General features: G+C 49.6%; 1 protein-coding gene across 4 annotated transcripts in view; it reads right to left on the reverse strand.

The window, feature by feature from the left end:
- Positions 1–27,862, reverse strand: part of SNTG2 (syntrophin gamma 2) — a 196,594-nt gene that overhangs the window by 105,914 nt on the left and 62,818 nt on the right. Inside the window, exons 2-4 of one of the 4 annotated variants that reach the window (XM_067008272.1) lie at positions 16,198–16,275; positions 3,358–3,414; positions 3,212–3,269 (exon numbers count right to left, since the gene is read on the reverse strand). In XM_067008272.1, coding sequence (XP_066864373.1) covers positions 3,212–3,269; positions 3,358–3,414; positions 16,198–16,275 — 193 coding nt within the window. Of the gene's footprint in view, positions 1–3,211; positions 3,270–3,357; positions 3,415–16,137; positions 16,276–27,862 lie in introns of all 4 variants that reach the window. The other 3 variants (XM_059078848.2, XM_067008274.1, XM_067008273.1) reach the window with 3 other exon arrangements.

Below are 27,862 nucleotides of genomic sequence, written 5' to 3' on the forward strand. Positions count from 1 at the left end.
GGGTCTGCAGAACCCCCAGTGCCACAGAGAAGGGCTCCGACGTCCAGCCTGAGCACTTAGCCTGTAAGCAGCTGAGGGTCTGGGGAGATTTCTGGGCGAGGGGACGGAAGAGCCACACAGAAAATTAAGTTCAAAGAATGTGCACAGAGGCCGTAAGTCTGCGTTCTCAGTATGGGCACCACACCCACACAAAACCTAGGCAGTGACCTTTCTAGAGCGGCATTAAATCCTACGGCCCCTGGTGGTTCTAGAGTTCTAACAGCAGTCCTGGTGACTGGCCCTGCTGGGTACGTGGGCAGGACACCCTCGTGGACAAGGACGTCTGTCCCTGGAGCAGCTGGGCCTGGGCAGGTGTGCTCAGCACCTCGCAGGAGTGGGGGTGCAGCTGTGCAGCGCACACCCCTGAGAACTGACAGGCCCGGCAGCTGAGCCAGACCTCACACAGAAGCCAGGACTGCCGGCAACAAAGCCTGCGCCCCTTGGAATCCTCCAGAAACAGCAGGACCCTGGACCACCAGCAGGGCCTGGACGGGTGGGGCCTTTGGTCAGAGCCCAGCTGGGGGCCGAACTCTCACAGGGATGAGACGAGACCATAACCTGCTTCTCCAGCAGAGTCTCCGGGTGGACGGTCCCAAGGCCACCTGAGAGCCTCTGTGAGGCCTGAGGACCCAGGAATGGCGTCCGGCTCCCCGGCCAAGACGGGCAGCCTCCCTGCCCTCAGCGAGGAGGCCCCCACGACCAGACCCAAACGCGACCCTGCAATGAGAAGCGTGAAGCCACAACTGGGCAGAGGACCTCACTGGGCTTTTCCTTCAAGACTCCAAGGCCAGTTCTCTGCTGGTGCCCTAACTCGCCCCAGACGCTGGAACGTATCCCCCTAGCAGCAGCCCGAGTGATTCTGCAACATAAGACCTATCTTATGACCCTGCTCTGGGAGGTCCTCAAGCGACCCCTCTACCTCCTTCAGAAAATCCAAGTCCTGCCCCAGGACCGCGAGGCTGGAGGCCCTGCCGCAGCCCCCCCTCGCCTCCCGCCTCAGCCGCCCCTGCCCCGCTGGCTTCCCTGTTTCTGAGCGAGCGCGCCCCTCCCTGCACCGGGCTGCCACCCTCGCTCCCCTCCAGGGCCAGGATGCCGCGGCGGGGCCTGCTCACCCGATACTCTGCGTGACCCAAACATTTGCTTAAATGTCGCCCACTGAGAGATTCCCACCGGCTGCCCTACAAAAACAGCGATGCCCTACCCATCACTCTGCAACCCCGACACCGATTACCTTGCCCCACGGCAGCTGGCACCGTCTGAACGTGTACTGTGATCTGTTCATTTACCGCCTGTTTTCTCCCACGGGACACGGCGGGGAGGAAGCGGGCGGTGTTCGCCCTGAGCGCCCAGACCAGAGTTTAGTCTCCGCACGGTGGCTGCTGAAGGCGGCCAGGTCCATCTGTGGATGAATGACTGAATAAGCCGGTTACACTCTGCTCTGCTCTCAACGGTCCACGGCCGCCCGATTCCCAGACGCAATGCCAGGTGGACGGCAGGCCGCCGCCCTCGCTGGTCCCCACGTGAGCGCTGGAGGGAACTCTCCACCTCTGGACTGTTCTCCTGGGGTGATCGGGCACCTGCCTTCCTCGGGGGGGGATCGAAGCAGGGTGCTGCCCCCGCAGGAGCAGGAGGGACCCCAGTTCCCGTCGCCTCCCAGGAGAAGCCCTGACTCGGTGGGTTGCCGGCTGGCGCGATGGTTATCGGGTTACCGGTGCCGTGTGCGCCCGCCTCCCACGTGTGGCCCAGCCTCCCACCCACTACGGCCCCCCCGACGCCGACGTGCGCGGCAGCTCGGCCAAGGGGCTCCCTGCCTGTAAGACACACATCCCGAGCCAGACCCCGAACATACGAACTAATTGACCCCAAGCCCGGGGCCCTGAGAGCTCACAGCTCACTGAGCATCTAACGCAAGAGTTTCGGGTGTAGAAGAAGCCCACGGCGAAGAAAGGAAGACACCGGTGGGAAACACCCCGTAACTCACTCTGGCCACAGCAGGTGGAGAGGAGCCCAGAGGGAGGGCGAGGGCCCGCTGGCCAGCCTGGCCCCAGGCAGGACACGGGGACCAAGACAAGGGGCCAGGAGACAACGGGGGCGGTGAGGACCCGGCCTGGGGACTCGCTGGGTCCGAGCTGCTCGAGATGCGTCCCAGACGCTGCAGAGCAGCATCTCCGTTTCAGAAGAGAGAGCCGTAACCGCACGACTGGACTCTGCTGAGGGGGCCGGGAGCCCAGCGAGCCCCCAGCCCGCGGAGCAGGTGCAGCCTGTCCCCTATCCCCGTGCGCGGCCTCCTCGGCCTGTTCACGCCTCTGCAGAGAAGATGCTCTTCCCGAACGGAGCGTGAAATCCCTTTCTGATTTTAATCTTATTCCCCTTCGTTTCTGAAACTTATATTCATACCCACAAATTTAAAACTTTACTTACAAAAAAGAACTGAGAATGAGAATGTTCCCAAGGATTGCAGGGGCAGAAGCGGATCTGAGCAATCCCTCCTTCAAGTATTAATCAGCCAGCCAGATGGCTACGGCCCCGCAGAAATGACTAACACCCCGCGTTCAGTGACGCATTGATTCATTCTCCCCGTAGACCCTCGCTCCAAACGCAAGGACCTCTGAGCTCCTGCAAGCCTTCCGGCTCCACAACTGCAGTGCTTGACTGTACAAGTGCTGCGCCTGGTCTGTACAGCACCCCGCCTGCCCGTGACGAGAAGGAGTATCCCGTCCCCACTCTCACTTCCACGCACGCTGACCTGCTCCCAAAGCCACCGACTCACTGGGCCAGCGATGAACGAGCTGCCGGCAGCGCCGCGGAGGCCTCTCGCTCACGGCTGTGACGCCAGTTTACGCCAGAAGCCTCGTCACCACCGACTCCGTGCACACTGCATCCCCCCAGTGCTTTGTCCTTCCTGAGGAACCGGAGCTCCAACCACTGCCGTGTCCGTGTCTCCTGGGGATGACTTGACACCACGCTGCGAGTCAGTATCTCTCTTAAGGGCTCACGGGATCAGGGGAAACGAAAAAGGGGCGCATGGCACCAGGGGTGGGAGAGTGGACGGCTACAAAATAAGATGGCAGGCAGATAACCAAGCGACACGCACAGCTGCTATCTTCTCATTTAAGATAAGGCACTGTCTTCCGAACTGCTGCCATGCTCAAGGTCACTCAGCGGCTTTTACCTGCGCGGTCTTTGAATATCTTTGATATGACGACCGGCACTCCGTGTTCCACGCCGCCCTGCAAGACAGGACGCAGGAGCGCAGTTAAGACCAGCGCGGGGACCGTCGTGGAAAAGCGCGTCGAGGAAATTCCAGTGCACTCGTACCTTTATGCTCAGGCCCAAGCCGCCCACGGGCTGTCTGCGAAGCGTAACGGTTCTGTGCTTTAAAAAATTTAGAAAACAAACCCAGTTTAGGTTAAAATGCACAATCAGAAAGTGAATGCAAAATGTATACATAACTTCTTAATTAAAACTTCAGTGACTGCGTATACTTCCAAAGGGACGTTGCTGAATCACTATAGTGATGGCACCACTTCAAACCTCCAATCTGCAGTATTACACGGAAACAAAGATACTGATAAAAACAGACCCTATTAGGTGCATTCTTTACACAAAATTCCTGCAAAGCTGGGGTCATCTTACCCCCATTTTGTCTGAGGAATTGAGGCCCCTGAGGGAAATACCCGCCCTGGTTCCCCAGGTAACAGATGGTGAGGCTGCAGAGCACACACTCAGCTCTGTTTCTAAAATCTGTCTTTCCGCTAATCCCAGAACGGGCTCCCTTTGCACCACACTTCTCTGTATAGTTCAATCGTTTTTAGCCCACCTGTTAAGTAATCAATGTTAACTCACGGACGATCGATTATCTCACGTCCTGACCTTGTTTAAAGGTGTCGCTGCTGATGGGAAGCCAAGATCCACGCTGCCCCTGTGGGCTGACGGGCTGGTCAGGGTCTCCATCTCTCACATGCTCAATCATGTTAACGTATTTTATTTTGGTCTCAACTGACTATTTGTTAGTTGTGAGGCTGAGAGGGCGTGAACAGGGAGGCCTGGGGTTAGATGAAGGGGTGTAGGAAGTGTGTTTACCTCCAAAAGGTACTATCGGAATAAAACAGGGACATGCGTTGCTGTGATTATTAAGGGAAAAATTAAGCGCTTTTAGACTCAATGACTCTAAAGCCCGTGTGTCTGCAAAGCAACAGCAGAGAGCAAGTCAGGGGTCCGGGAAGAGCCAGGGGTCCTGCCCAAGCCTGGGGGGTCCTGCCCGAGCCTGGGGCCCACTCACCGCCAGTGAGAAGAGACGTGGAAACTGTAGAGCCACTTGTAATCTTATTACAAGTTTTTATTTGTATTGTTTTATTTATATTTATCATATTATTTTTATTTATTATTTTAGTATTTAAAATCCACTTGTAATTTTATTCTCAGGAGTGGAGACCTTATAAGCTTAAAGTAAAGAAACCAAAAATTAGAGCAATAAAACTATTTTAAAGTGTATACGTGGAACACATTTTATAATTCTGAGCTCTTTTGCACATGTAACATTTTGAACTGATGAAAGACTTATATAATCATACATGGAAAAAGAGCTATAATTCGGGACTTTTGCATCAGAAGAATCGTTTTGCCTTTTCCCTGGTCCTGGGCTGGACTCCCAGTGAGTCACTAGAGACTATAGAGGTGACACTCGTATGACAGGGATACCAGGTGACATCGAGACTACGTTCCAGGAATACTCCTGTCGTCTACACAGAGGCAAAGCATAGCCGACACGGTGGGCGGAGGGGGGACCTCTGGGTCCAGCTGTGCCCAAAGTGGGGACGGGGAAGTTCCCACGTGTGACGCAGTCACACTGATGCTTCCAAGGGAAACTTCCTGAGCATCAGAAGATGAGAAAGTTGGATAACCTAATACATTAACCAGGAATCTCTACAGTATTTCTCAAAACATTCGATAATGTTTTTCATTTTAGCCATTAATATAAGCATTTGAACCTGAGAGCAAATATTGGTGAAAATATATTTTGAGGAGTAAGTTGGTTTCTGCCTCAACTGACCTCACCAAAAAAATGACCTTTCAAATCCATCATTTTATTCATGTATCGATCTTGGGAAGACAATCTAAAGGAAATGTCAAGAAATGGTCAACTGTGGCAAACTGTGTTAGTGCACACCAAAAATCTGTTCTAATATGCCTCACTGGTGGGGAAAGGGAATTATGCCGTAAAGCTCTTTAGTGTGTGTTTAAGGGAACTCAAAGAGCCTCTACCGCTGCTTACCCCCGCCAGGCCAGAACACTGCTTATTCAAATATTTGCTCTACGCAACCTGCTGAAATGTCCTTTCTGAGCACACGTGGTCCTGGCATCTAAAGCTCGGCAAAGCTGAGTTTCTGCATGTTTCTGAGTTTCCTACACAGGAAGTTGCTGTGAACTGAACTGTGTCCCCCAGATCCCTCTACTGAAGCCCTACCCACCCCCACCCCCCGCTGACAGTATTTGGAGATCGGGCCATTCAGAGGCTTAACCTAAGGTTAAATGAGGCCACGGTGGGGCTGGTCCTACAGGACTGGGGCCAGTACAGGAAGAGCAAGAGCCCCCCCCCCGAGCCCTCTCTACACACACAAAGGACATAGCAAGAGGACAGACGTCTGGAAGAGGGCTTCCAGAAACCTGGCCAGAGCCTGGCCGGCACCTTGACCTTGGGCTTCTGGCCTTCAGGCGGTGAGAAAAAGAAACGTCTGTTGTTCAAGCTCCATCCCCCCACCCCCGTCTACCCCCCCCCCCCACGTCTGCAGTATGTTGTTAGGGCGGCCTGAATTGACAAGACAGAGGCCAAGCAAGAGAATTATGGGAAGGAATGTTGCAAACCATCGAGTTTCATACAAACACCAGGATGTTTAGTCTTCTCTATGAAAAGTTGTTCTTCCTTATCTTTTAAAACCCCCTCATTCAAGCATCACAAGTTCTAATATTTTAAAGTTGGGAGAAGAGGACTCAGCCAATCCATGCTCTCCTCAATGAAGATTACATAACTATCGATATTAAGGTTCTGAAAGAGTTGAACATTATCACATACAAGCACTTTATTTTTCAAAACACAATTTGTAAAAATTAGTGGATGGTGAAAACTAAATAGGAAACAAAAGTTGTGCAGCTTTTAATGGAAACCTTTTACACCATAGCCCAGATAAAGTCACTCTTCCTTCTGTGTCCTGACATTCACGACCTCACAGCCAAGCCAGAGCTGACACTTTTGATTTCAGGTCCGGTGTAGAATGCTCCGTAGTGGTTCCGTCAGCTCTCCAGACAGAACTAATGACATCAAAGGCATCTTCTAATTAAACCAAACAGTCATGCTTCAGTCAGTGTGCTCAGTACACACTCTGCAGGGTCAACTGCCCCAAAGATCAGGAGCCAGACATGACCCGACGAGAGGCTCGGTTAGAAGAGGAAACAGCGTGGGAGGGGCCTCCTCTCCCTTCAGACGCCTGTCATCCGGGCTCCTCCGCCAGGCCGAGGGTCCAGAGCACAAGCGGACTGGCCGATGAGACTTCCGGAGGATGAACTGTGGATCCTAAGGTAACTATCCAACCAGTCCTCCTCAGTTCAGTCCCGCTCTTCTTTCTTCGCAAACGTAAGAAGTAAGAGGTCCTTCAGCAAATATTCCTCTGCGCTTCACCATTTAATCCCCGGCTACGTTTGACGGCCATCCACGTCTGCGGCCCGGAGCTGCCGGCACCGTAGCAAGACTCCTCCACGCCCGCGTTATCTACTGACTCTAAACGTTTTGAGACAATTCTTACCTATTATAAGAGAAAGTGACTTGGGGATACTGAAAGTTGGATTTCCGACTCTGTCTTGCTCTATAACACTGATCTTCAGGTACTGCTGCAGCATACGTACGATCTGGCCACACGTTTTTACTCAGGCATTTAAAGTGCGGACTTAGCACTGTGTCTCCAGAAAGATGGGTGTCTATAACCCACCCCACCCCCCTTTGCGGGGCAGTGCCAGCAGGCCCGATACCCTCCCCCCGGCCAGGGCTTTCTTCACTCAAGAACCTCCCATCAGTGGAGGACCCCAAGCGTGGCCTCCGCGCCCCTCCCCGGGGGCTCCCACCTGCCCGCCCTCGGGACCGCCTGCGCCACACCTGCCGCTCAAGGAGGAAAGGAGAGAGCAGGTGGGAAAACAGTGACAGAGACAATGAACCTGCGTTTCCATGACAGAATTGAAGGGACTGAAAGAGCAACTTTTAAAATTAGCAACTTAGGGAAAGAATTTTCTGAAGTATTTTATTTCTCACACACACGCACAAATACTTTAAAAATTATTATTTTTTTCCAGAAAATAAAGCATTACTGGACTTTGATGTTGAGGATGGTTTCGGAGGAGGGGTGTCAGGCCCCAGGGGCCTCCGTCCACAGGGCTGGGATTCTCCAGGGAGCGAACACCTGGAAGGCGTCCTTCAGGACAGGGCCGTGGCCTCTCTCCACTCTTTTTGGTTTTGTTTTTTTTTTGCGGTACGCGGGCCTCTCACTGCCGTGGCCTCTCCCGTTGCGGAGCACAGGCTCCGGACGCGCAGGCTCAGCGGCCATGGCTCACGGGCCCAGCCGCTCCGCGGCACGTGGGATCTTCCCGGACCGGGGCTCGAACACGCGTCCCCCGCATCGGCAGGCGGACTCTCAACCACTGCGCCACCAGGGAAGCCCTCTCCACTCTTTTTAAACCGTCCACTCAAGCAAAATTCCCTCAATCTGTGAAGAGTCTGGATTTGCCACTTGAAATAAGTAAATTATTCCTCCATGGATTGTGGTAAGTATTTCAAAACGATAATAGTTATTTGAAAACTCTCGTGCATATTTGTTCAACTCGGTAACGGAATCAAATCCACCTCAGGAGGACTTAAAAATCAATATACCAGACTCGGAGTTTCCAAAAATGCACCGCAATTCCTGGAATTTAAGGAAACCGAACACCCCGACAGTAGTCCAGCCTCTGGAGGAGTTGCCGGAACGCTACGTGTGATCTTTCAGGCCCGACCACGGCACTGACGGGCGGGCGGCCCTCCACACCCCAGACCCGCGCACAGACGGCGCCCCGAGGCCGCGCTCCGACACGCCGGCAACTCTGCACGCCCTGCCCCGCACGGCCGCGCGGGCCCTTCGTCTGAGGCCTCGGCCAGGCCTTGCCGCGGTGGAGGGAGCCCTGGAGATGCTCCGCCCGGGCTGGCCCGGCACCCAGGACCCTCCCACCCCAAACGGCCCCGGGAGCCGTGAAACACAGGAGCTTTTTGCTCAGGGCTCCGGCGGGCGGGGACCCTCCCCCCCGGGCCCATCCCCCTGACCCCCCCAGAGCCAGCCGGCGTCAGAAGCTAAGGGGGGCGGTCCCCGCCTCCCCGTCAGCTCCGCCTGTGCCATCAGAGCAAGTGATAAAGGCTCAGCCCTCACGGCCCACTTGTTGCCTTAACTGGCTCTTCTGACCCCTGGCATCCGACCGGCCAGCTCCCCTGAGCTTGGCTCGTTACTATTCACACAAAGCTGAGCAGCAGCCGAGCAGACGTTACACGATCATTTCCTCTTCATCCCTCAAAACCTCAACAGAGAGAGCTCACCACGCTGGGGCCACAAATGGGTTTTGAGAGCATGTATGCATTACTGGGAAGTAAGGTTACCTGAGGTCAATATATTGGCTGAATTTAGAACACAAACTCTTCTTGGGGGGCTTGAATGCGAACAAGAACGTGCAGGAAAGGCATCCATCGCCTCTGGGTTATTCCCAGTGGAGTCTGCGGCCATTACGGGGATGAAGTGACCGTCCACAGGCATCACGTGTCCACAGTACCACGGGGAGGTTTAAAAAGCACCATATTTGCAAGTGAAGGAACAATGTTACTCCACTCATATAAATTTGAAAAGCACCGTTTGGCTGTGGAAAATCCACGTAAAGTAAGAATGGGAATTTCAATGGAACAGTACAAAGGAGTATCGGTATAGCGGGGCTTCAGAGGTATCCGCACATTTCATTTCTTTAAAAGAAGTGGAGAGACTTAGAGCAAATAGGTTGGTATGTGGTAAATATGGATGACAGTTACACGGAGCTTATTACCTTTCAACTTTTTCTGTGTTGAAAAATTACATAATTGAAGGAAAGAATAATAAAAATGTCTAGTAGACTATGCAAACTACATTGCTGTGATGATTTCAGTTATTCAAAGTTTCACCGAATGACATATCTTTGCATTTAATTTCCTTACACAGCGGCCGAGTGCACAGAAACACAGACCAACACGTATGAATCATTACTTTACCCTTCAACTAAATCGCGGCATGAACCCTTGTAACGAATCCGCCCCGTCTACTCCCTAATTCAAGGTTTTCACAGCTTTACGGCCAGAACCACCCGACCGAGGTGTAGTGGACGAGGGGTGGAACCCCCGCACGCATGTTAATGAGCAAGCGCGCGGGGCGCTGAGGGCCCGGAGCCGGGGGCGTTCCGCGGGGCTCGGGACTCGGCCGGCGTCCTGGCCGCAAGAGGGGATCCCCGGGCACCTGCTGACGGCTGCACCCCGCGCTGCGCGCCCGGAAGCCTCCTCCCGAGGGTGCGACTGCGGCAGCACCGGTTAAACTCCGCGGCTCCCACGCCCTCACCCGTGAGGGCTCACAGGCCACGTCTCAGGACCGACTTGAACTCTCCAGGGCACCCGCCCTCACCACGCAGCCCTCAGCTACGGCAAGGATTCTCCCGGAAATGACCCGCCCAAGGACAAAGGCAGCGGCCTTCCCACTACACACAGATTTCAAACAGGAACGGATCGTCAACGCCAACACGTGTAGAGGGCTAGTTGGTGATTTCCATAAGCAGGATTTCTTGCAACTAAAAGTAAGCCGGTCAATCACAAGAATATATATATAGAGAGATTTCCTCTGGGACAAAACAGTACTAGTCAATGAGTGAATAATTCATATTAATGTTTTTATACAGGCCCACCCCAAAGATCGTATATAATTCTTCAACTAGTGGCTTAATCATTGAAAAATGAAAGCTCAGAAGGTGGTTTTGTCTTTGGTATCCTAGTTTATAGGAACGGTCGCCAATCCCTCTTCTGTGGTGTTTCACTTTGCAAGTAGGAGTATCTGCCCGGAATGGGTGAACTGGCTGGAGCAACGGCCTAGGGGTCCAGTGACCTGCATCTCACAGACCTAACCGGGGCTCGCTCCTCACCAGCAGGATAATTCAGGAACCTTCTGGACTAGTGACTCACTAAGACCCCAGAGGCAGCACTTAGAGACCCAGAGCCAGTTTACAGTGGGAATACACACGTAGAAACCAATTCTCAGAAACTAAAAGGAAATGGATTTTCAGCTGAGGTCCTGGAAAAATGGAAAAACTTAAGAAACTAATGAATGTTTGTCAGTAAACAGATACCAAGAACAAGGAAATATATAAAGCTGAGGAAATGTATCCAACGAGTTCAGAAGAGTGTTTTGTTACTAGGTCACTGGTGCTTTGGCTGAATGACAAAACGGCTGACGGGAAATCGGCAATTACTAGAGTAAGAAAATACTCTCTACTGTAATAAAGATGAAACTCAAAGAAAGAAATTAAATTCAATTAATTCAATTCAAATTAAAGAATTCAAAAAAATTTTTAATTAAATACTAAAATAGATAGAGGTGGTACCTACTCCTGATTTGTGGACCCAAAGAATAGGAAGCAAAAGGGGACTACAGAAAGGGTATCAATTCAAGCGGATAAAAGTAGTAATAAGGCATTTATTGTACAACAAAAAAGCAATTATAGAATTGTGTGTATTGTGTACTATGTACAGAATTTATCAGAAACTGCCATGACTTCGGCAGTGTCATGATAACAAATTCATCTGTCTCAGAAAGTTTAATCCAAGTTTAGTTCTTTAATCAATACACTAAATACACTAAAATAGCAATTTGCTGATACCCTTCACAGGACTTGTCACGTAAGCCATAAACCTAATTTTGAAAAACGCTTTTAACAGGCCCCGTGGACCATCAGGATGTACAGGGAACGATCTGCAGAGGCCTCTCGTGGGCTCAGGATCACGTGGCCACCGTCAGCGGCTCACCTGCGCTCAGCGGTCCTCACGAACGTGATCGGAAATGCGTCTACTTCTCCTCAAACGCCACCTGCCCACACAGGTGCAGAGATGAAAGTGGGAGACCAGGCAGGGAGCAAGCCAGCTCCCAGCTGGGAGGGTGCACACAGCCCCACAGAGCGACAGGGCCCGAACACAGACGTCTGCAAACGCCCACATGTCAACAGCATGGGGGCCACGACCCAACGTGTGTCCACAGGGGACCAGCAAGTGGAAGGCCGTGAGGTCAGGTCAGGGCCAGCGCACACGGTGCCTGGAACGCAGAGCAAGAAGTCTCCGGGCCCGATTCTGATTTCTACAATCAGTTCGCAGGTTCGTGATATCAGCCAGACAGACCCCTGGAGAAGAGCGAACACCGACAGGACACACGCGCTTCCAGAGAGAGACCGGAGCAGACGCCTCCAGCTCTGCGCGAGGCACCCGCTCGCAAACCAGAGGAGCAGGGGACAGAAAAGGAGGGCAGGCCTCCCCCCCTTGGAATCTGGTGGGGTCCCAGACCACAGATCCAGGTCCTTCACCAACTGGGGACTCGCGGGGCGTCTGGTCCGGCTTCCCTGCACCCGTCTGCTCCCTGCGTCTCCACGCGTCCACCCACCAGCCCCCTCGCTGCCCGCGGGGCCTCCACACCACCTGCCTATGTGTTCCAGCTCTTGGTGTTTCATTCCGGAGATTTCTTCAGGTCTACTTCACAGCTCGGACGCTTCGTTTCTTCGTTTCTTATTTAACCGGTACGTTGAAATTCCGATTTCACTGACCGTTTGTGGCTGGCTCACTTTCTACAACCCTCCTTCCTTTGTCCGACTGTTCGAACCTCCCGTTTAGTCTTCAGATGTAACGAACATGCACCCTGCATGCGACGCGCCTGACCCTCTCAGAACCCCAGGTCTCCGCAGGCCCATCTCCGCGTCTCCGGCTCACGGTGGAATCCCTCCCTGTGGCTTCACCCCCGCAGGTCCCCGCGAGCCCGCAGCCGGGAGGCGTCTCAGACCTCAAAGTGTCTCTTCCTCCAGAAGGGACCTGCATCTTCCTTCCGCACGGACCTGGGGACCCTCACACCTGACACCACCACGAACTTCGTTTCCAGCTTGAGGCTCTTCATGCCGCCTGGGACGTGTCCACTCCAGCACCAGACCCCAGAGAGCGGAGGTCGGGGAGGGGCCCTCGGGGGACACTCGTCTGGTTTTGGCCCTCTTCCTTCCGAAGCCAATCCCGGCCAGGCAAGAACTCTCACCGCCCCTTCCGCGCGAAGGACGTGGTTTTCAAGTTCACACTCTCAGCCTGTGACCTGGGGCTTTGCTTCCTCCAGGTGGGGCTTAGGAGAGCCCGGTCCGCCCCTCCCCTGGCTCGGCCCCAGGCCGCCTCCCGATGTCCACTCTATCGGCCGCACCCAGCTCGCGTGCGGTGGCAAACCCCAGTGCAGCTCACCCTGTGTGAACGGTCGCCCGGCATTTTCAGGGCTCAGGGCTGCTTGTGGCTCCCTGGACAGTCTGCACTGCTCCGCGCTATCCTGAGAATTTACCCGGCAGCATCCCTGGACCATAAGTTAGCAGACGAGTAGCTAAGATGCTGCCTAATTCTGTAATTAACTTTGTGAACCCAGACCAACAACTTCCTCTTCCTGAATCTTAATGTCCCAAACAGTAAAATGAGGGTACGGAATTCTCCAGAATACCTTCCACCCATAAATGTGCCATGACTTAAAGGGCCAAATACAACACAGAGAGCTTCTAAATTGTTTTCTTTATATGTAACTCCCTCACTACACTCAAACCACAAATGTAAACTTACAGTTTAGAAAAATAAAATATGTCCAAAATAAAGCAATCTAAACAGAAACTCGGAAATGTGAGAACAAGCCAGCTCTTTCATACTGCAAAGCACACACTCTCTTTAGGAGATAATTAGAAAACCCGGAGATTCTAAGCATTCAAAGTGCCATGTTGATCTGAACGGATAGGAATATAAATGAAATATGAAGTCACCGATTCTAAGCTCTGATAATGAGTCAGCAGATTTGAGAATCTATTGGTTTTTATTAAAGAATAAATTGAGTTTCCTCTCCCTCTTTCCTGATAAGAGTAACATCCATCCTTAACTGATATAATGCTTATTTTTTCAGCAGTTTCAAGAAAACAAAATACAAGTGTACTCCTTAATCCTGACTTTTCAAACAATAAGAATATAAGTTCAACCCAAGGTGTAAAGTTCAGTGCAAACGGTCTTAGGTTTTGAGAGAACAAATTCCCTCCAGGCTCACATTCTGAGTAAGTGTTGGATCACAAAGTGTGTTGATCTTGAAGCAAGCATATACCTCCCACTGAGAACAGAGCTTGAAATGTAAGACTCGATCATCAGTATTGTTTTCTATTAAGAAAACTGATCTTGAAAATCAAAGCGCCAGCGTGAGCCGTCCACACAACAGTGAAGAGCTGTTGTAAGGCACTAACTGGGCCTTGGGGTCCCAGTGACAAGCCAGGCACTGCTTGACTTTACCATCTGTAAATGTGTGTTGAACTGAATCTGACGATACATTTTTCACCTCCTGGGATCCCAGGGGCTCAGGGTTTGGCGAGATGTAAAATTCACGCTCATCTCTTCTGCGGATCAGCTGAGGAATCATCATTATTCCATCTTCCTTTCCTGCTCCTCAGTATATTTTAAATGGAAAATAACCGCTCTCCACCAGGTTCTCTGGTGGTTAACGTGGAAACATTCGACGATATGAATATAAGAGAATCGCTATGGTCCGACCCCCTCAGAGGTGTCCAGATTCTGCCAACAGCCATGGCCTTTGTTAAGAGCCGTCTTTCTCATTCTCCAAACACATGAAAAACTCTCACGTCCAGGTTAGCTGTATTTTTATCATCATCTGAAGAACACGGGGTTTCAACTGTTCCTCAAAGTAACGGGATTGAACCCAGTGTGATTCTGTATCTGGGGTGGAGCAGACATTCTGATCCCAGTAGCTGAATATGTTCTTCTAGGTACAAAAATGTCCTTGGAATCCCCCTCCCAATTATCCAGCCCAGATAGGCATGTTTATTCAAGGAGATATTCACTCCTTTCCTACAAAGGAGGGCTTCCTAAGGAAGCAGTAGAGATCAGTAAGGATGGAGCCGGCAGAGACAGGGAACAAATCCACGTGACCCACCCTCTAACTTAGAGCAGGGAGTTCTAATCAAGCTTTAGGCACCAATAAATCACTTGAAATTGTAAACATAAATTTATAGGTCTGAACACTCACCCATTTTTCTTAGGAAGGAGCCGATAATTTTCATCAAGAACAGAACCTTGGGCAGAGAATCCAACGCTGCATTCTAAAAAGTGTAATTTGTTTTTCCTGGACAATACAGCACAGACCCATTACCTGCTTTCACTGTAACCTGTCTGCGAATTTCTGTAGGGTACAGATTCACCATTAAGAGGGGTGACACTTCAGTGTTTACAAAACGCGCTGCTTCTCCCGCTCCCTGCCACCCCCCCTCCCGTGTGGTGTTTAGAACACGTGGAGAGAAATTAGCAAAGAGGGTCAGTGATGGGGCCAGAGAAGGGGAGCACAAAACTGCTCTATCTGTTCTGCAGAGACCAGACTTGGGGCCCGCGGGAGTCTTAGAAAGAGCTGGCTCCGGTGGGGCTCTGCAGGGTGCACCGGGGGCTCTGGAGGTCGGGACGCAGGATCCGGGCCTGAGGTTCCAGGAGGAGCCCTGGGAAGGACGCTGTCCTGTCTCTCACCCTCCTCGTGTGGCTCCACCGTCCTGGACCCAGAGGGGTGCCCTCGATCAAGGCCGGCGGCCAGAATGGGTGCAGCAGGCGGGCGACAGGGGGTGGAGGGTAGCCTTGGGCTCCAGGACAGAAGGAGGAGGACGCCATCCAGGTGGAGACCTGAACGCTGAGGGTCATGAAGTGCCGTGTGTGTGTGGACACGGAGGCAAGGTCACCTGACATCAGGGAACCTGATGAGGACACGGTGACTGCAGGATGGCCGATGGACCTGTTTACCTCATCTCCAACATAAAGGTCACGAAGACCCAGAAACCCACACAAATAAGGGTCTCCAGAGCCTCCAGAAGAGCCAGCCGTGACCTGGGGATGGAAGAGCTTCAGGGATCCTTCCAAAAATACACAGAAGGAACCTCCTTTCTTCTACATGGTTTCTTGCTACATGGTTTCATTTTTATAGCTAATGGGAAGGTCTATTCAAAGGAAAGAGTAATGACTGATGTTGATAATTTCTACCTATAATCATATATGCAGATACGTAACACAAAATGCACATGTATATCCACAGCCATTTAAGTCCACTGGAAGGAAATGGGAAATTTCAAGTATCCTATATTGTACGCATATATACGTCATTTGCAACAGTCCCAAGTTAAACTTGGAGATAAAGCTTGCAAAAGCATTTTCCCCTCATCTTTATTCAATATTCTAACACATCTAATACGTAAGTTTCTTACCCTTAAGAAAATTTCACTTGTAATTGACTGAAGCTGAGAAGGACCAAGCTTTACATGAAAATCCCTATTTGTATCTACAGAGGCGGGGACCAGGCTGATACTGGAGAACACCTGCTGTATCTATCATTCATTGCCTGTCGTTCTAGATGGAAACCCGCAAGTTATTATGCTTTCAGGAATTAGATTATCTGTCAAGTTACGTCTTTCTAGTTTCCAATGAGAATATGTTCAATCTCATGCTGTGGTGTCCGGGGATATTTTTAATATAAAGCTGCTCAAGGAAAATACATTAATGAAAAAATTAAGAAAGTCAGGGAGAGGGTAAACAATACAAACTTGAAAAGATGCTCTGCTTTGCAGTAATGGGGACACTTAGATACGGCTGAGGGTCTTGTCAGGCCACGTCCGGCAGGACCACTCTTAGGGGGCTTTCGTCCAGGGAGAGCTCTGGGCTGATCTACGGGACGCACTCTGAGACCAAGCCCTGGGGCCTGCCGACGCAGAAGCACTTACATTTGCACCGGGATCGCTGCCACTAACACAGATGACATCTTGTGTCTGAATTGTCAGTACCTCTTTCGTTAGCCTCAGGCGGATGTCACAGGCGCGTCCAGACCCTTCGTCGAGCAACAAGGCAGCCCCAGTTTTAGTCTGAAACGAAACAGAAGCGAAGAGGGTGTGAGGGTGGGGGAGCACGGACCCCGACAAAACACGCCTGCCCCTGTTCACAACCTCCGGAAACACGCCTGTGCATTTATCACACATCCGTGCATCTGACTAGGATCTGATTAATTTAACACAAAATAATGGAATTTTAAATGTTTCTTCCTGAGTAGTTTTTGTAGGATTTTTTTAGCAGGTGAAGAACGGATGAGTCAGAAAGGCACCTCTGGATAAACCAGAAGCAGTCACCTCGTCCGCGTGAAGTCACGGACCTGCCCCCGGCTGGGCGGCGCCCAGTCACACAGGTGGGCACGGGCCCCGGGCGAGCACTCGGGTGGCCCTCCTGTCCCTCTTGTGCCTGCACAGGGCTCTGGCCAACACGGCCTCGGACACAGCCCTGCAGCCAGCAGGAGGGGAGGAGGGGCGGGATGCTGGGAAAGGCCGCGGGGGTCTCGTCCTCAGGCCAGGACCAGACGGCCCCAGGGCTCACTGGAGTTGGGGTGCGACCAGGTGCGGCCTCTCCCCCTGCTGTCCGAGCAGGCACACACGCACACACACACACGATGTGCAAAGGCACGCAGCATACGTGTCAGTGTGCAGCAGTGAGGGCAGGAAGATGGGGTCTGGCTCACACAGACAAGCCTTCAGTTGTTAACTAGGAACCCTGAACTCAAAGTAAAACCAAAGGCTGATAAAAAAAAAACAACAACAACAACAACAAAAAAAAACGACTAAGAGGCAATGTCTGCAAGGAGGCGTTTTCTTCCTACTGCGGGGTCAGAGGTCATCATGCATCCTTTTATAAAACAAGCTTTAATCCAGCAGGACGTGCGGTCTCTGTGGGAACAGGAGGTTCGCCGGCTTCCCGTTCGTCTGCTGCCGAGTCACGGACGCACCCACGAACACGCCTGTCGGGTTGACCGCACGGAGCGACCGTTCCCTGGGGGCCTTGGCCACGTGGAGTCGTGGGGACACTCAGGAGAGGACGCGGGGCGGCTGCTGGCGGGGGCAGGGCTGGAGGGACCCAGCGCCCAAGGGGACCCGAGACCAGGGCAGCCCCTAAGGGAGAGGGCTGATCCTTGCGTGTCGTTTAGAGGGAGAACCGTTTCCTGTTCACGTCAAAGAGGCGCGACTTCGACCCATTTCTATCGATGGCTAAAGCACACGCTCACGTACAGTGTTCACTTCCAGCTGATCATCACCGACCAACCCACGTTCCTCCCAGTCAGCTGTCTTGGGGACGAAACGCCCTCCTCCCGGCCCACGGGGAGAACGCAGGTCAGAGGCCAAAGGAAGGGTGGCAGAGCTTTAACAGGTTAAACACAGTAGTTAAACTGTGTTAGACATTTAAAGGGTCAGCTACTGAAAGCCAAGGGATTCAGTGGAGAACGAAGTCTCGTCGTCTGTGGCCTTAAGGTGCCCCCTGAGCCCGTGACGCTGCCCGAAGTAAAGCCACAACTGCTGCTCACAATGTTGGAAAATGAAGTCAGGAACATGAACAAACCGGAGGGCATTCAGCAGAGTCCACTCAGAATCACAAGCTTCTTCTCATCACTTTCTTCTAGAACATCAGCCGTCTTCTGTCAAACGACACGGGTGCGCCAGAGATGGACATCCCCGTAGTACAAACGTAACAGCCCCGTCCCGGGATGCCAGCGCCCCCGTCCTCGGGGGACCGGCCCGGAGGCGCACGGGCAGCGACAGAAGGCGGACCGCAGGGCCGGGTTCCTCCCTCGCACCGGACGCGTCAGCGGCTCCCCCCCACATAGCTCGACACACTTTCTTGGCATTTATCGGAAATAAAACAACTTCTTTAAACTACGAGCTGGTCTTTGCCATTCAAAGGCCGAAAAATTAAGAACAAAACTATACCCCAGAGCAAAAACGTTAAGAACAAACCTAAACTCGCCCCAAAGGAAGAACAAAAGGAACGCCTGCGCGTGCGGGGCTCGCCTCAGGGAGCGGCGAGTCCTCAATGTGTCCTTGTCCCGTCGGGCCCTGTGCCCTCCTCACCCGCACGGCGAGCCCAGAGGCCCAGCCGCAGCCTCCGCCTCCGAGACGTCCGGAGCCCACGCTGCTCTCAGGGCCTGGGCTGCCGCGCTCCCCCTGCAGCACTGCCCGACCCACGCTGACCCTGTCAGCCCACCGTCCACACGGGCCACCCGTCCTGTGGCCCCGGTCCTCGTCCCAGCCCGCCTCCCAGCCTGCCTCGGGATCTGGTCCTCGGCTCCGGCGTCCCCGGGTCCCTCCGGGTCCCACGCGGCGGCCCCTCTCGTCGCCTGTAGGTCTTGGCTGAGACTGGCCTTGTGGACAGACCTCCCCACCAGCCACAGGGCCCTAACCCCTGGTCCCTGCTTCGCGTCTTCTCCCTTCAGCCCACGGGACTGTGGGCCTCGTGCCGGAGCCAGGCAGCGCAGGCGGGGGGGCCTTGGCCTCACTGCCGGGTTCCCAGCTCTCACAGCAGAAGCCATCGGCCAGGGGCCCAGGGGATGCTCTGTAAACAAGTTAAATAGGAAGGCCACCCTCTTCCCACAAAATGCGTCTTCACATCCACGCAATTCCAATAACAATCCATGAAGACGACTGTGAAATTTACCATGATAATACTCAAGTTACATTTTGTGAAGTAAGAGTGGTGCTGCGGGAAGATAATTGATCCTTAAAACATTAAGCCCACCACATATTGTGGTGCCAAACAGTCGGATGGAAGAGGCAAAGGAAGGCTCCAGAATGTTTAATTGCATCACTGGAAATAGTTCATAGTATCTTTTGCTTTTGTAGCCTCACCACATGGCTTGCAGGATCTTAGTTCCCTGACCAGGGATTGAACCCAGGCCCTCGGCAGTGGAAGTGCTGCGTCCGAACCACTGGACCGTCACGGAATTCCCCAAAATATCCTAAGACTATTGCTTAGTGATTTCGATCATTATAAACATGGTTCTCATACCTTATTTCAAAAACACTCCCAGAAAGATCAACCCTTGTAAAAACATAGAAAAACAGAAGTTCTTGAAGAAAATATTAGTGTGTGTGAGGAAAAACTACCAGGTTAGCTTAACTCAAAAGCCAGAAATTCTTGAGAAAAAGATTCATGGAATTCACTACATGGAAATATAAAATTTTGTATGACAAGAACTCCATATACAAAAATATATGCATATAGTAGACACGAGGTTAATAGGAAGAGTCTTACAACCAAAGACGGACAAGTGATCATCCTATAAACACTGAGTCAAAGACATGAAAAGGAATTCCCAAAAGAAGGAATAAAATGAACAATACATTTGAAAAGAGATGCCAGCTCACCAGTAACCCAAATACTCACAGTTACTCAACAATGATTTATGATTCTTAAACTATTTGATAGGCAAACATTGAAAAAGAACAGCAGTACCTAGTGTGGACGGGACCTGGAGGAGCAGGTGGCCCACGTGTGGCTGGTGCAGGCGCCACCTGCCTCTTGGAAAGGGTCCGGGGATAACGAGGGCGTCTGTCATGCCTGATCTGAAATCGGGTGTCTCTGCGTCCAGGAATCCACCCACAGGCGCAGCCAGGCAGCTGCCCTGGGGGTTTATGTGAACCAGTGTTCCCCACTCTCTTCACGGTTAGAGTGCGTTACCCTTTGATGTGACACTAAGAGTGAGCCTAACAGACTTAACACACCTGATGTACTTAGAATATCAGTTCTGTATCTCTTGGCAAGAACAGTGTCCACAGATATCAATTCCTGAAGAGCAAAAGAGCACGCAGCACCTAAGATATAAAAAATTAAGTTTGTACATAAACATAAATGGAAAGAAATGCATGGAGAAAATTAGAATGACAGGATTTCAAAAAACAAATACTAGCAAACAGGATCCAACAGCACATTAAAAGGATCATACACCATGATCAAGTTGGTTTATCCCAGGAATGCAAGGATTTGTCAATATACGTAAATCAATCAATGTGATACACCATATTAACAAGCTGAAGGGTAAAAACCATATGATCATCTCAATAGATGCAGAAAAGCTTGTGACAAAGTCAACACCCATTTATGATAAAAACTCTCCAGAAAGTAGACATAGAGGGAACTTACCTCAACATAATAAAGGCCATATATGACAAACCCATAGCCAACATTGTTCTCAATGGTGAAAAATTGAAACCATTTACTCTAAGATCAGGAAGAAGACAAGGTTGTCCACTCTCACCGCTATTATTCAACATAGTTTTGTAAGTTTTAGCCACAGCAATCAGAGAAGAAGAATAAATAAAAGGAATCCAAATCAGAAAAGAAGTAAAACTGTCACTGTTTGCAGATGACATGATACTATACATAGAGACTCCTAAAGATGCTACCAGAAAACTACTAGAGCTAATCAATGAATTTGGTAAAGTTGCAGGATACAAAATTAATGCACAGAAATCTCTTGCACTCCTATACACTAACAATGAAAAATCTGAAAGAAAAATTAAGGAAACACTCTCATTTACCATTGCAACAAAAAGAACAAAGTACCTAGAAATAAACCTACCTAAGGAGACAAAAGACTTGTATGCAGAAAACTATAAGACACTGATGAAAGAAATTAAAGACGATACAAACAGGTGGAGAGGTATACTATGTTCTTGAATTGGAAGAATCAACACTGTGAAAATGACTATACTACCCAAAGCAATCTACAGATTCAATGCAATCCCTATCAAACTACCACTGGCATTTTTTACAGAACTAGAACAAAAAATTTCACAGGTTGTATGGAAACACAAAAGACCCCGAAGAGCCAAAGCAATCTTGAGAAAGAAAAATGGAGCTGGAGGAATCAGACTCCCTGACTTCACACTATACTACAAAGCTACAGTAATCAACACAGTATGGTACTGGCACAAAAACAGAAATATAGATCAATGGAATAGGATAGAAAGCCCAGAGATAAACCCACACACATATGGTCACCTTACCTTTGATAAAGGAGGCAAGGATATACAATGGAGAAAAAACAGCCTCTTCAATAAGTGGTGCTGGGAAAACTGGACAGCTACATGTAAAAGAATGAAATTAGAACACTCCCTAACACCATACACAAAAATAAACTCAAAATGGATTAAAGACCTAAAGGTAAGACCGGACACTATAAAACTCTTAAGAGGAAAACATAGGCAGAACACTCTGTGACATAAATCACAGCAAGATACTTTTTGACCCACCTCCTAGAGAAATGGAAATAAAAACAAAAATAAACCAATGGGACCTAATGAAACTTAAAAGCTTTTGCACAGCAAAGGAAACCATAAACAGCACTAAAAGACAACCCTCAGAATGGGAGAAAATAGTTGCAAATGAAGCAACTGACAAAGGGTTAATCTCCAAAATTTATAAGTAGCTCATGCAGCTCAATATCAAAAAAACAAACGACCCAATCCAAAAATGGGCAAAAGACGTAAATAGACATTTCTCTAAAGAAGACATACAGATTGCCAACAAACACATGAAAGGATGCTCAACATCACTAATCATTAGAGAAATGCAAATCAAAACCACAATGAGGTATCACCTCATACTGGTCAGAACGGCCATCATCAAAAAAATCGACAAACAATAAATGCTGGAGAGGCTGTGGAGAAAAGGGAACCCTCTTGCACCGTTGGTGGGAATGTAAATTGATACAGTCACTATGCAGAACAGTATGGAGTTTCCTTAAAAAACTATAAATAGAACTACCATATGACAAAGCCATCCCACTACTGCGCATATACCCTGAGAAAACCATAATTCAAAAAGAGTCATGTACCACAATGTTCATTGCAGCTCTATTTACAATAGCCAGGACATGGAGGCAACCTAAGTGTCCAGTGACAGATGAATGGATAAAGAAGATGTGGCACATATACAATGGGATATTACTCAACCATAAAAAGAAATGAAATTGAGTTACTTGTAGTGAGGTGGATGGACCTAGAGTCTGTCATACAGAGTGAAGTAACTCAGAAAGAGAAAAACAAATACCATATGCTAACACATGTATATAGAATGTAAAAAAAAAAAAAAAAAAAAAAAGGTTCTGATGAACCTAGGGGCAGGAAAGGGATAAAGATGCCGACGTAGAGAATGGACTTGAGGACACGGGGGGGGGGGGGGGGGAAGGGTAAGCTGGTATGAAGTGAGAGAGTGGCGTGGACATATACACACGACCAAATGTAAAACAGACAGCTAGTGGGAAGCTGCCTCATAGCACAGGGAGATCAGCTTGGTGCTTTGTGACCACCTAGAGGGGTGGGATAGGGAGGGAAGGAGGGAGGGAGACGTAAGAGGGAGGGGATACGGGGAGATATGTGTATGTACAGCTGATTCACTTTGTTATACAGCAGAAACTAATACACCATTGTAAAGCAATTATACTCCAATGAAGATGTTTTTAAAAAAGGAGAAACAAACAAACAAACAAACAAAAGCCAACATTTTATGTAAACGTCCGCAATTCTCATATACGTATGTGCGTCACCTATTATGGACGGTTTAATCGCTTACAGTCGCTGCTGAAATGGCTTTTGCCCTTCATATGAGTGGAGGTGGCACGAAGAAGTCTGCTCGCTAACTTAAAAAAAATCATAAAAACTACAGTTAACTATTTTACAGCTTTTTAATTTACTGATACAGCCAAGAACACCCCTCCCAAATCACTCCATGATGTATGTGTTCGGAGTGTGGCAAAGCTGAAGGCTTCCAGGAGAACCACACAAAACAGAAGCCTGGTCTGTAACAGAACCCGGTGGACAACCTCTCACTCGGCAGATGTTCGTGGCTATTCTACCAAAGAGCACGGCACATGAGTCACGATACAGAGATGTGCGCAAGGGGTCTTAATGCGTTTTCCTTGCTTATTCAGAAATAAGCATAATTTCTTCACTGAATCAGTGACAAGTGAATTAAAGAATGAATATCAAGGGCAAAAATAAAATAAAAACAAAGAGCTATGAAAACACACAGAGGAGGGAGACAGTCTATCTGTACCCCTTAGCAGTTTATTCACGGGGAGAAAGACAGGGATGGATTTTTAATTTAAAAATCCAGTTTTTAGCAATACATACCTAAGGGCATTATAAGTAGTACTTTGTTATAAAGAATTCTAAACTTCTAATATCGTCTCTTTGATCTTGGTTTACTGGGTCTAACAAATATGAAAGATCACAGAAAATATTCTCCGAAAGGCTGTAGACATTCTATACATGGTACAACTGAAACTGTGAGGTTTATGTACTTCTGAGCAATTACTTTTGCAATATGTAGAAAATGAAAAGACCCGGTAGAGAAGCCCGGTTCTGCCATAGAAGAAGCATCGGAGAACATAAACATGAATGCCAGATCTGCCACACGCCGGCCACACACACATCGGGACCACCCACCTTCCTCCTCTGAGCCTCCGTTGCCTGATGCGTAAAATCAGACCATTCCAGCTTCCCTGGGTGATAGAATGAGTCAATGAGACATCACCTGTGAAAGTTTCTCATAGCCTGTCTCAAACCAGCAGAAGGTGAATGCAATCCAGGGGTTTTTCTGGTAGGTTATCTTTTCACACTATTTACGTATCAGTAAAAATGAAGCCATTTTCGGTACCAGAAAGAAAAAATCAACTCTGTTAGTCCTGCAGCACTTCACACAAAATGAAAGGATCAAGGCATCAACGGGCAGACAGCCAGGAAGAGCCATCTGCGCCAGGAAAATCCACAACCAGGATTTTAGAAAGAAAAGCGGGGAAGTGGGGGGGGGGGTGCACTGGGAGACTGGGAGTGACACGTATACACCAACACGTATAAAGCAGAGAACTAATGAGAACCTGCGGGACAGCACAGGGAACGCCGCTTCGCTGCACAGAAGAAACTAGCACAACATTGTAAAACAACTCTACCCCAATTAACTAAAAAGAAATGTCCCCAGAGAGTTCAGATGCAGAGGGGAAAAATGACGTTCAAGCGCTGTGCCGCTAAAAATACATCAATACATCAATACAATACATACAATACATCAATACATCTTTGCCTCTTAGGGGTAAAGAAAAGCAGGACTTTGATGCATTCATTTTATACCAACCAGCAGAAAAGAAAGCTTTACACTGGAAAAACAGATAATATTCTGCCCACAAAAGCACGAGTTTGAAGTTTAAAGACATAAACGACCCCCCCAGGACAGCTGGGTCACGTGCTGAGACTTGCCGCAGAGGACGCCCCAGGCAGCCCATCACCATGAGGTCACGTCCTCATCACCCGAGCAGTGCCTCGGACAGGCGGGGCTTAACTTACAAGTGTACACACACAAGCTACACCTGTTTGATCGGAAATGCTCACCTGAGCTATTTTTCCCGGTTACATGACCTTCCGGAAGATATCACTCCTCTCTGGCCATTAGTTTTGGCATCTATATCGGGAGCTAAGTGGGCCGTTATGGTCCATTCTGCATGCTAACATGTGATTCCATGATTATTTTATTCATGTTGATTTAAAAGAACGTTATCTCTGACCCACATGGCAATGCAATAATGAATTAGATTGTAGGGCCTCAACTATACTTACACCCCTACTTCCCTATCGATACTTTTGAGCTTTAAGCTTTTTCGCTGGCAATAAGATAATGGAATGTCCCCGCCCTGGGCAGAAACCGCTCCGAGCAAACAAGTATGGCGGGGGATGAAACCTCAGCAAACCAGTATGGCGGGTGATAAGAATGATTAAGCCAGAGTTTAAAGGTCGCCCTAGCCAACCATAACTCATGTGACTCAACCCCCACTCCGGTAAATGTAAAGTAGGCATCCAACAGCTAACCAATCAAGGAACTAGAGCCAAGACCCCCACTCCGGTAAATGTAAAGCAGGCATCCAACAGCTAACCAATCAAGGAACTAGAGCCAAGTCCCCACTCCGGTCCAGGAGCAAACAAACCAATGAGGAAAAAACCCTTGATATATCCACACTTTGCATAATGAAAACTATAAAATGTATGTAATTCCGCTTGGGGGGGTTCCTCTTCGGCCTCCTGCGTGAGGACCAAGAAACCCCGGTGCACCGGCTCCTAATAAACCTCTTGCGTGTTGCAGCGACTCTCGACTCTTGGCGGTTCTTGGGCGAGCTGGGACCCCTCAGAGACCGTTCAGGTCTAACAGATTGGGGGCTCGTCCGGGATCCCCACTCGCCCCAGGTCGCCGGAACCTCGAGAGTTAGAGGTATCAGGTAGGCCTAATTGTCTGTCTGTTCGTCTTCTGTCCTCTGTAAGCCGCCATCAGAAAGAAGCCGCGCGAACCGGTTCTCTATAAAATCTGTATTGGACTCCTGGCTAGGCAGACGTGCCAATAGCTGGTGTCCACGGACCCTGGGGGACGCCCTGGTGGTCCATCTGGAAGGAGAGACAAATTTTGTCTCCCCTTCATCGGTCCTGGCAGGATATACAAACTGCCATCTGAATCTGAGTTGGTTGCGGTTTTAAAACGAGCTCGCGGCGACAATATTAATGTGTGTCTTCTGAAATTTTATTGTTCTCCTGTGCTCTATCTTTCTCCTGACGGACGATAATGGGACAAACTATGACGACGTCTCTCTCTCTCACTCTAAGTCACTGGACCGAAGTTAAGTCTAGAGCCCAGCGCCGAATCCCCGCCCCGCGGTAGGGCACGGAAAATGTGACGTACGAAAGACCCACTCCCCGGCGCCGCTCGTGGGGGGCCCAAATCCTTCTAATCGAGGCCCAGCCCATGGACGGTGTGAGGCCGGTAGCGGCCCCCGGCGCGCCAGGCCCGGGTCTTATTAGCCCAGACTGTCAAAATAATACTGATCTATATGCCAGGCTGTTGGGGCTCCAGCTGGTTCAAAAAAAAGTATGGTCTCAATTGGCAGAGACATACCAGCCGGGGACCCCTGCAGAAGCCCATCCCTTCCAAGTCGGAGACTCTATGTACGTCCGCCGGCATCGGACCCAGACGCTGGAACCCCGCTGGAAGGGCCCCTACATCGTACTGCTCACCACTCCAACTACAGTCAAGGTAAACGACATAGCTGCCTAGATCCACGCCTCACACGTTAAGGCGGCCCCAACATCCACCGGAGGCTTAACCCCATTCCCAACTTCAGCAACACCAGAATAAAAAGTCCAAAAAACCAACAACCCACTCAAGCTCAAGCTCCTGCGATCATCCGGCTCATAATCCTGACTCTGCTGCCTCAGCTAATCGTGAGTGACTTTAGCCCTCACATGCCCCAGCGGCTGACCTGGCAAGTCATCTCCCAGACTGGAGATGTGATCTGGTCGGTTAGTCACACCACACCCCCTTGGACTTGGTGGCCTGATCTGTTTCCTGATATATGTAAGTTGACAATTGGGATGTCAACATGGGACATGTCTGATCATTATGACCTAGCTAACACCCCACATGATAACTCGGATAAAATTTTCCTCAAATTTGGGCCGGAACCTGTGACTCTTACCCTGGCTGTGCTTTTAAGATTAAAAATGACAGCTAAAATAGGGACAGGTACAACAGCCCTTATCCAACAACCTCACTATTATGATAGCCTGAAACAGGCTATAGATGTTAAACTCCAGACATTAAAAAACTCTATAACTCAATTAAAAGAGTCACTTACTTCACTCTCTGAGGTAATGATACAAAACCGGAGGGGATTAGATCTACTATTTCTTAAAAAAAGAGAACTCTGTGCCACATTAAAAAAAAAATGTTGTTTTTATATTAATCATTCTGGGGCTATCACCAAAACTATAGACAGGCTTAGGGAGCGCCTGGACAAAAGACAACAAAAAAAAAAAAATCAAAAAAGATGGTTCCAATCATGGTTTGACAAATCACCCTGGCTTACTACTTTAATTTCCACCTTGTTAGGACCCCTCATTATTTTGTTGCTGCTCTTAACTTTTAGACCATGCATTTTAAATCGCTTGATAGCCTTTATCAGACAACGTGTCAGTACAATACAAATGTTAATGCTAAGACAACAATATCAAAGCTTGCAGAGAGAGACTGAAATTTCATGATTGAAATTAATTACAAAAAGAAAAGGGGGGAATATAGGGCCTCAACTATACTTACACCCCTACTTCCCTATCGATACTTTTGAGCTTTAAGCTTTTTCGCTGGCAATAAGATAATGGAATGTCCCCGCCCTGGGCAGAAACCGCTCCGAGCAAACAAGTATGGCGGGGGATGAAACCTCAGCAAACCAGTATGGCGGGTGATAAGAATGATTAAGCCAGAATTTAAAGGTCACCCTAGCCAACCATAACTCATGTGACTCAACCCCCACTCCAGTAAATATAAAATAGACATCCAACAGCTAACCAATCAAGGAACTAGAGCCAAGACCCCCACTCCAGTAAATGTAAAACAGACATCCAACAGCTAACCAATCAAGGAACTAGAGCCAAGTCCCCACTCCGATCCAAGAACAAACAAACCAATGAAAAAAAAACCCTTGATATATCCACACTTTACATAATAAAAACTATAAAATGTATATAATTCCGCTTGGGGGGGTTCCTCTTCGGCCTCCTGCGTGAGGACCAAGAAACCCCGGTGCACCGGCTCCTAATA

This window comes from Kogia breviceps, chromosome 11, assembly GCF_026419965.1.
Source record: "Kogia breviceps isolate mKogBre1 chromosome 11, mKogBre1 haplotype 1, whole genome shotgun sequence".
In the NCBI taxonomy this organism is placed as follows: domain Eukaryota; kingdom Metazoa; phylum Chordata; class Mammalia; order Artiodactyla; family Physeteridae; genus Kogia; species Kogia breviceps.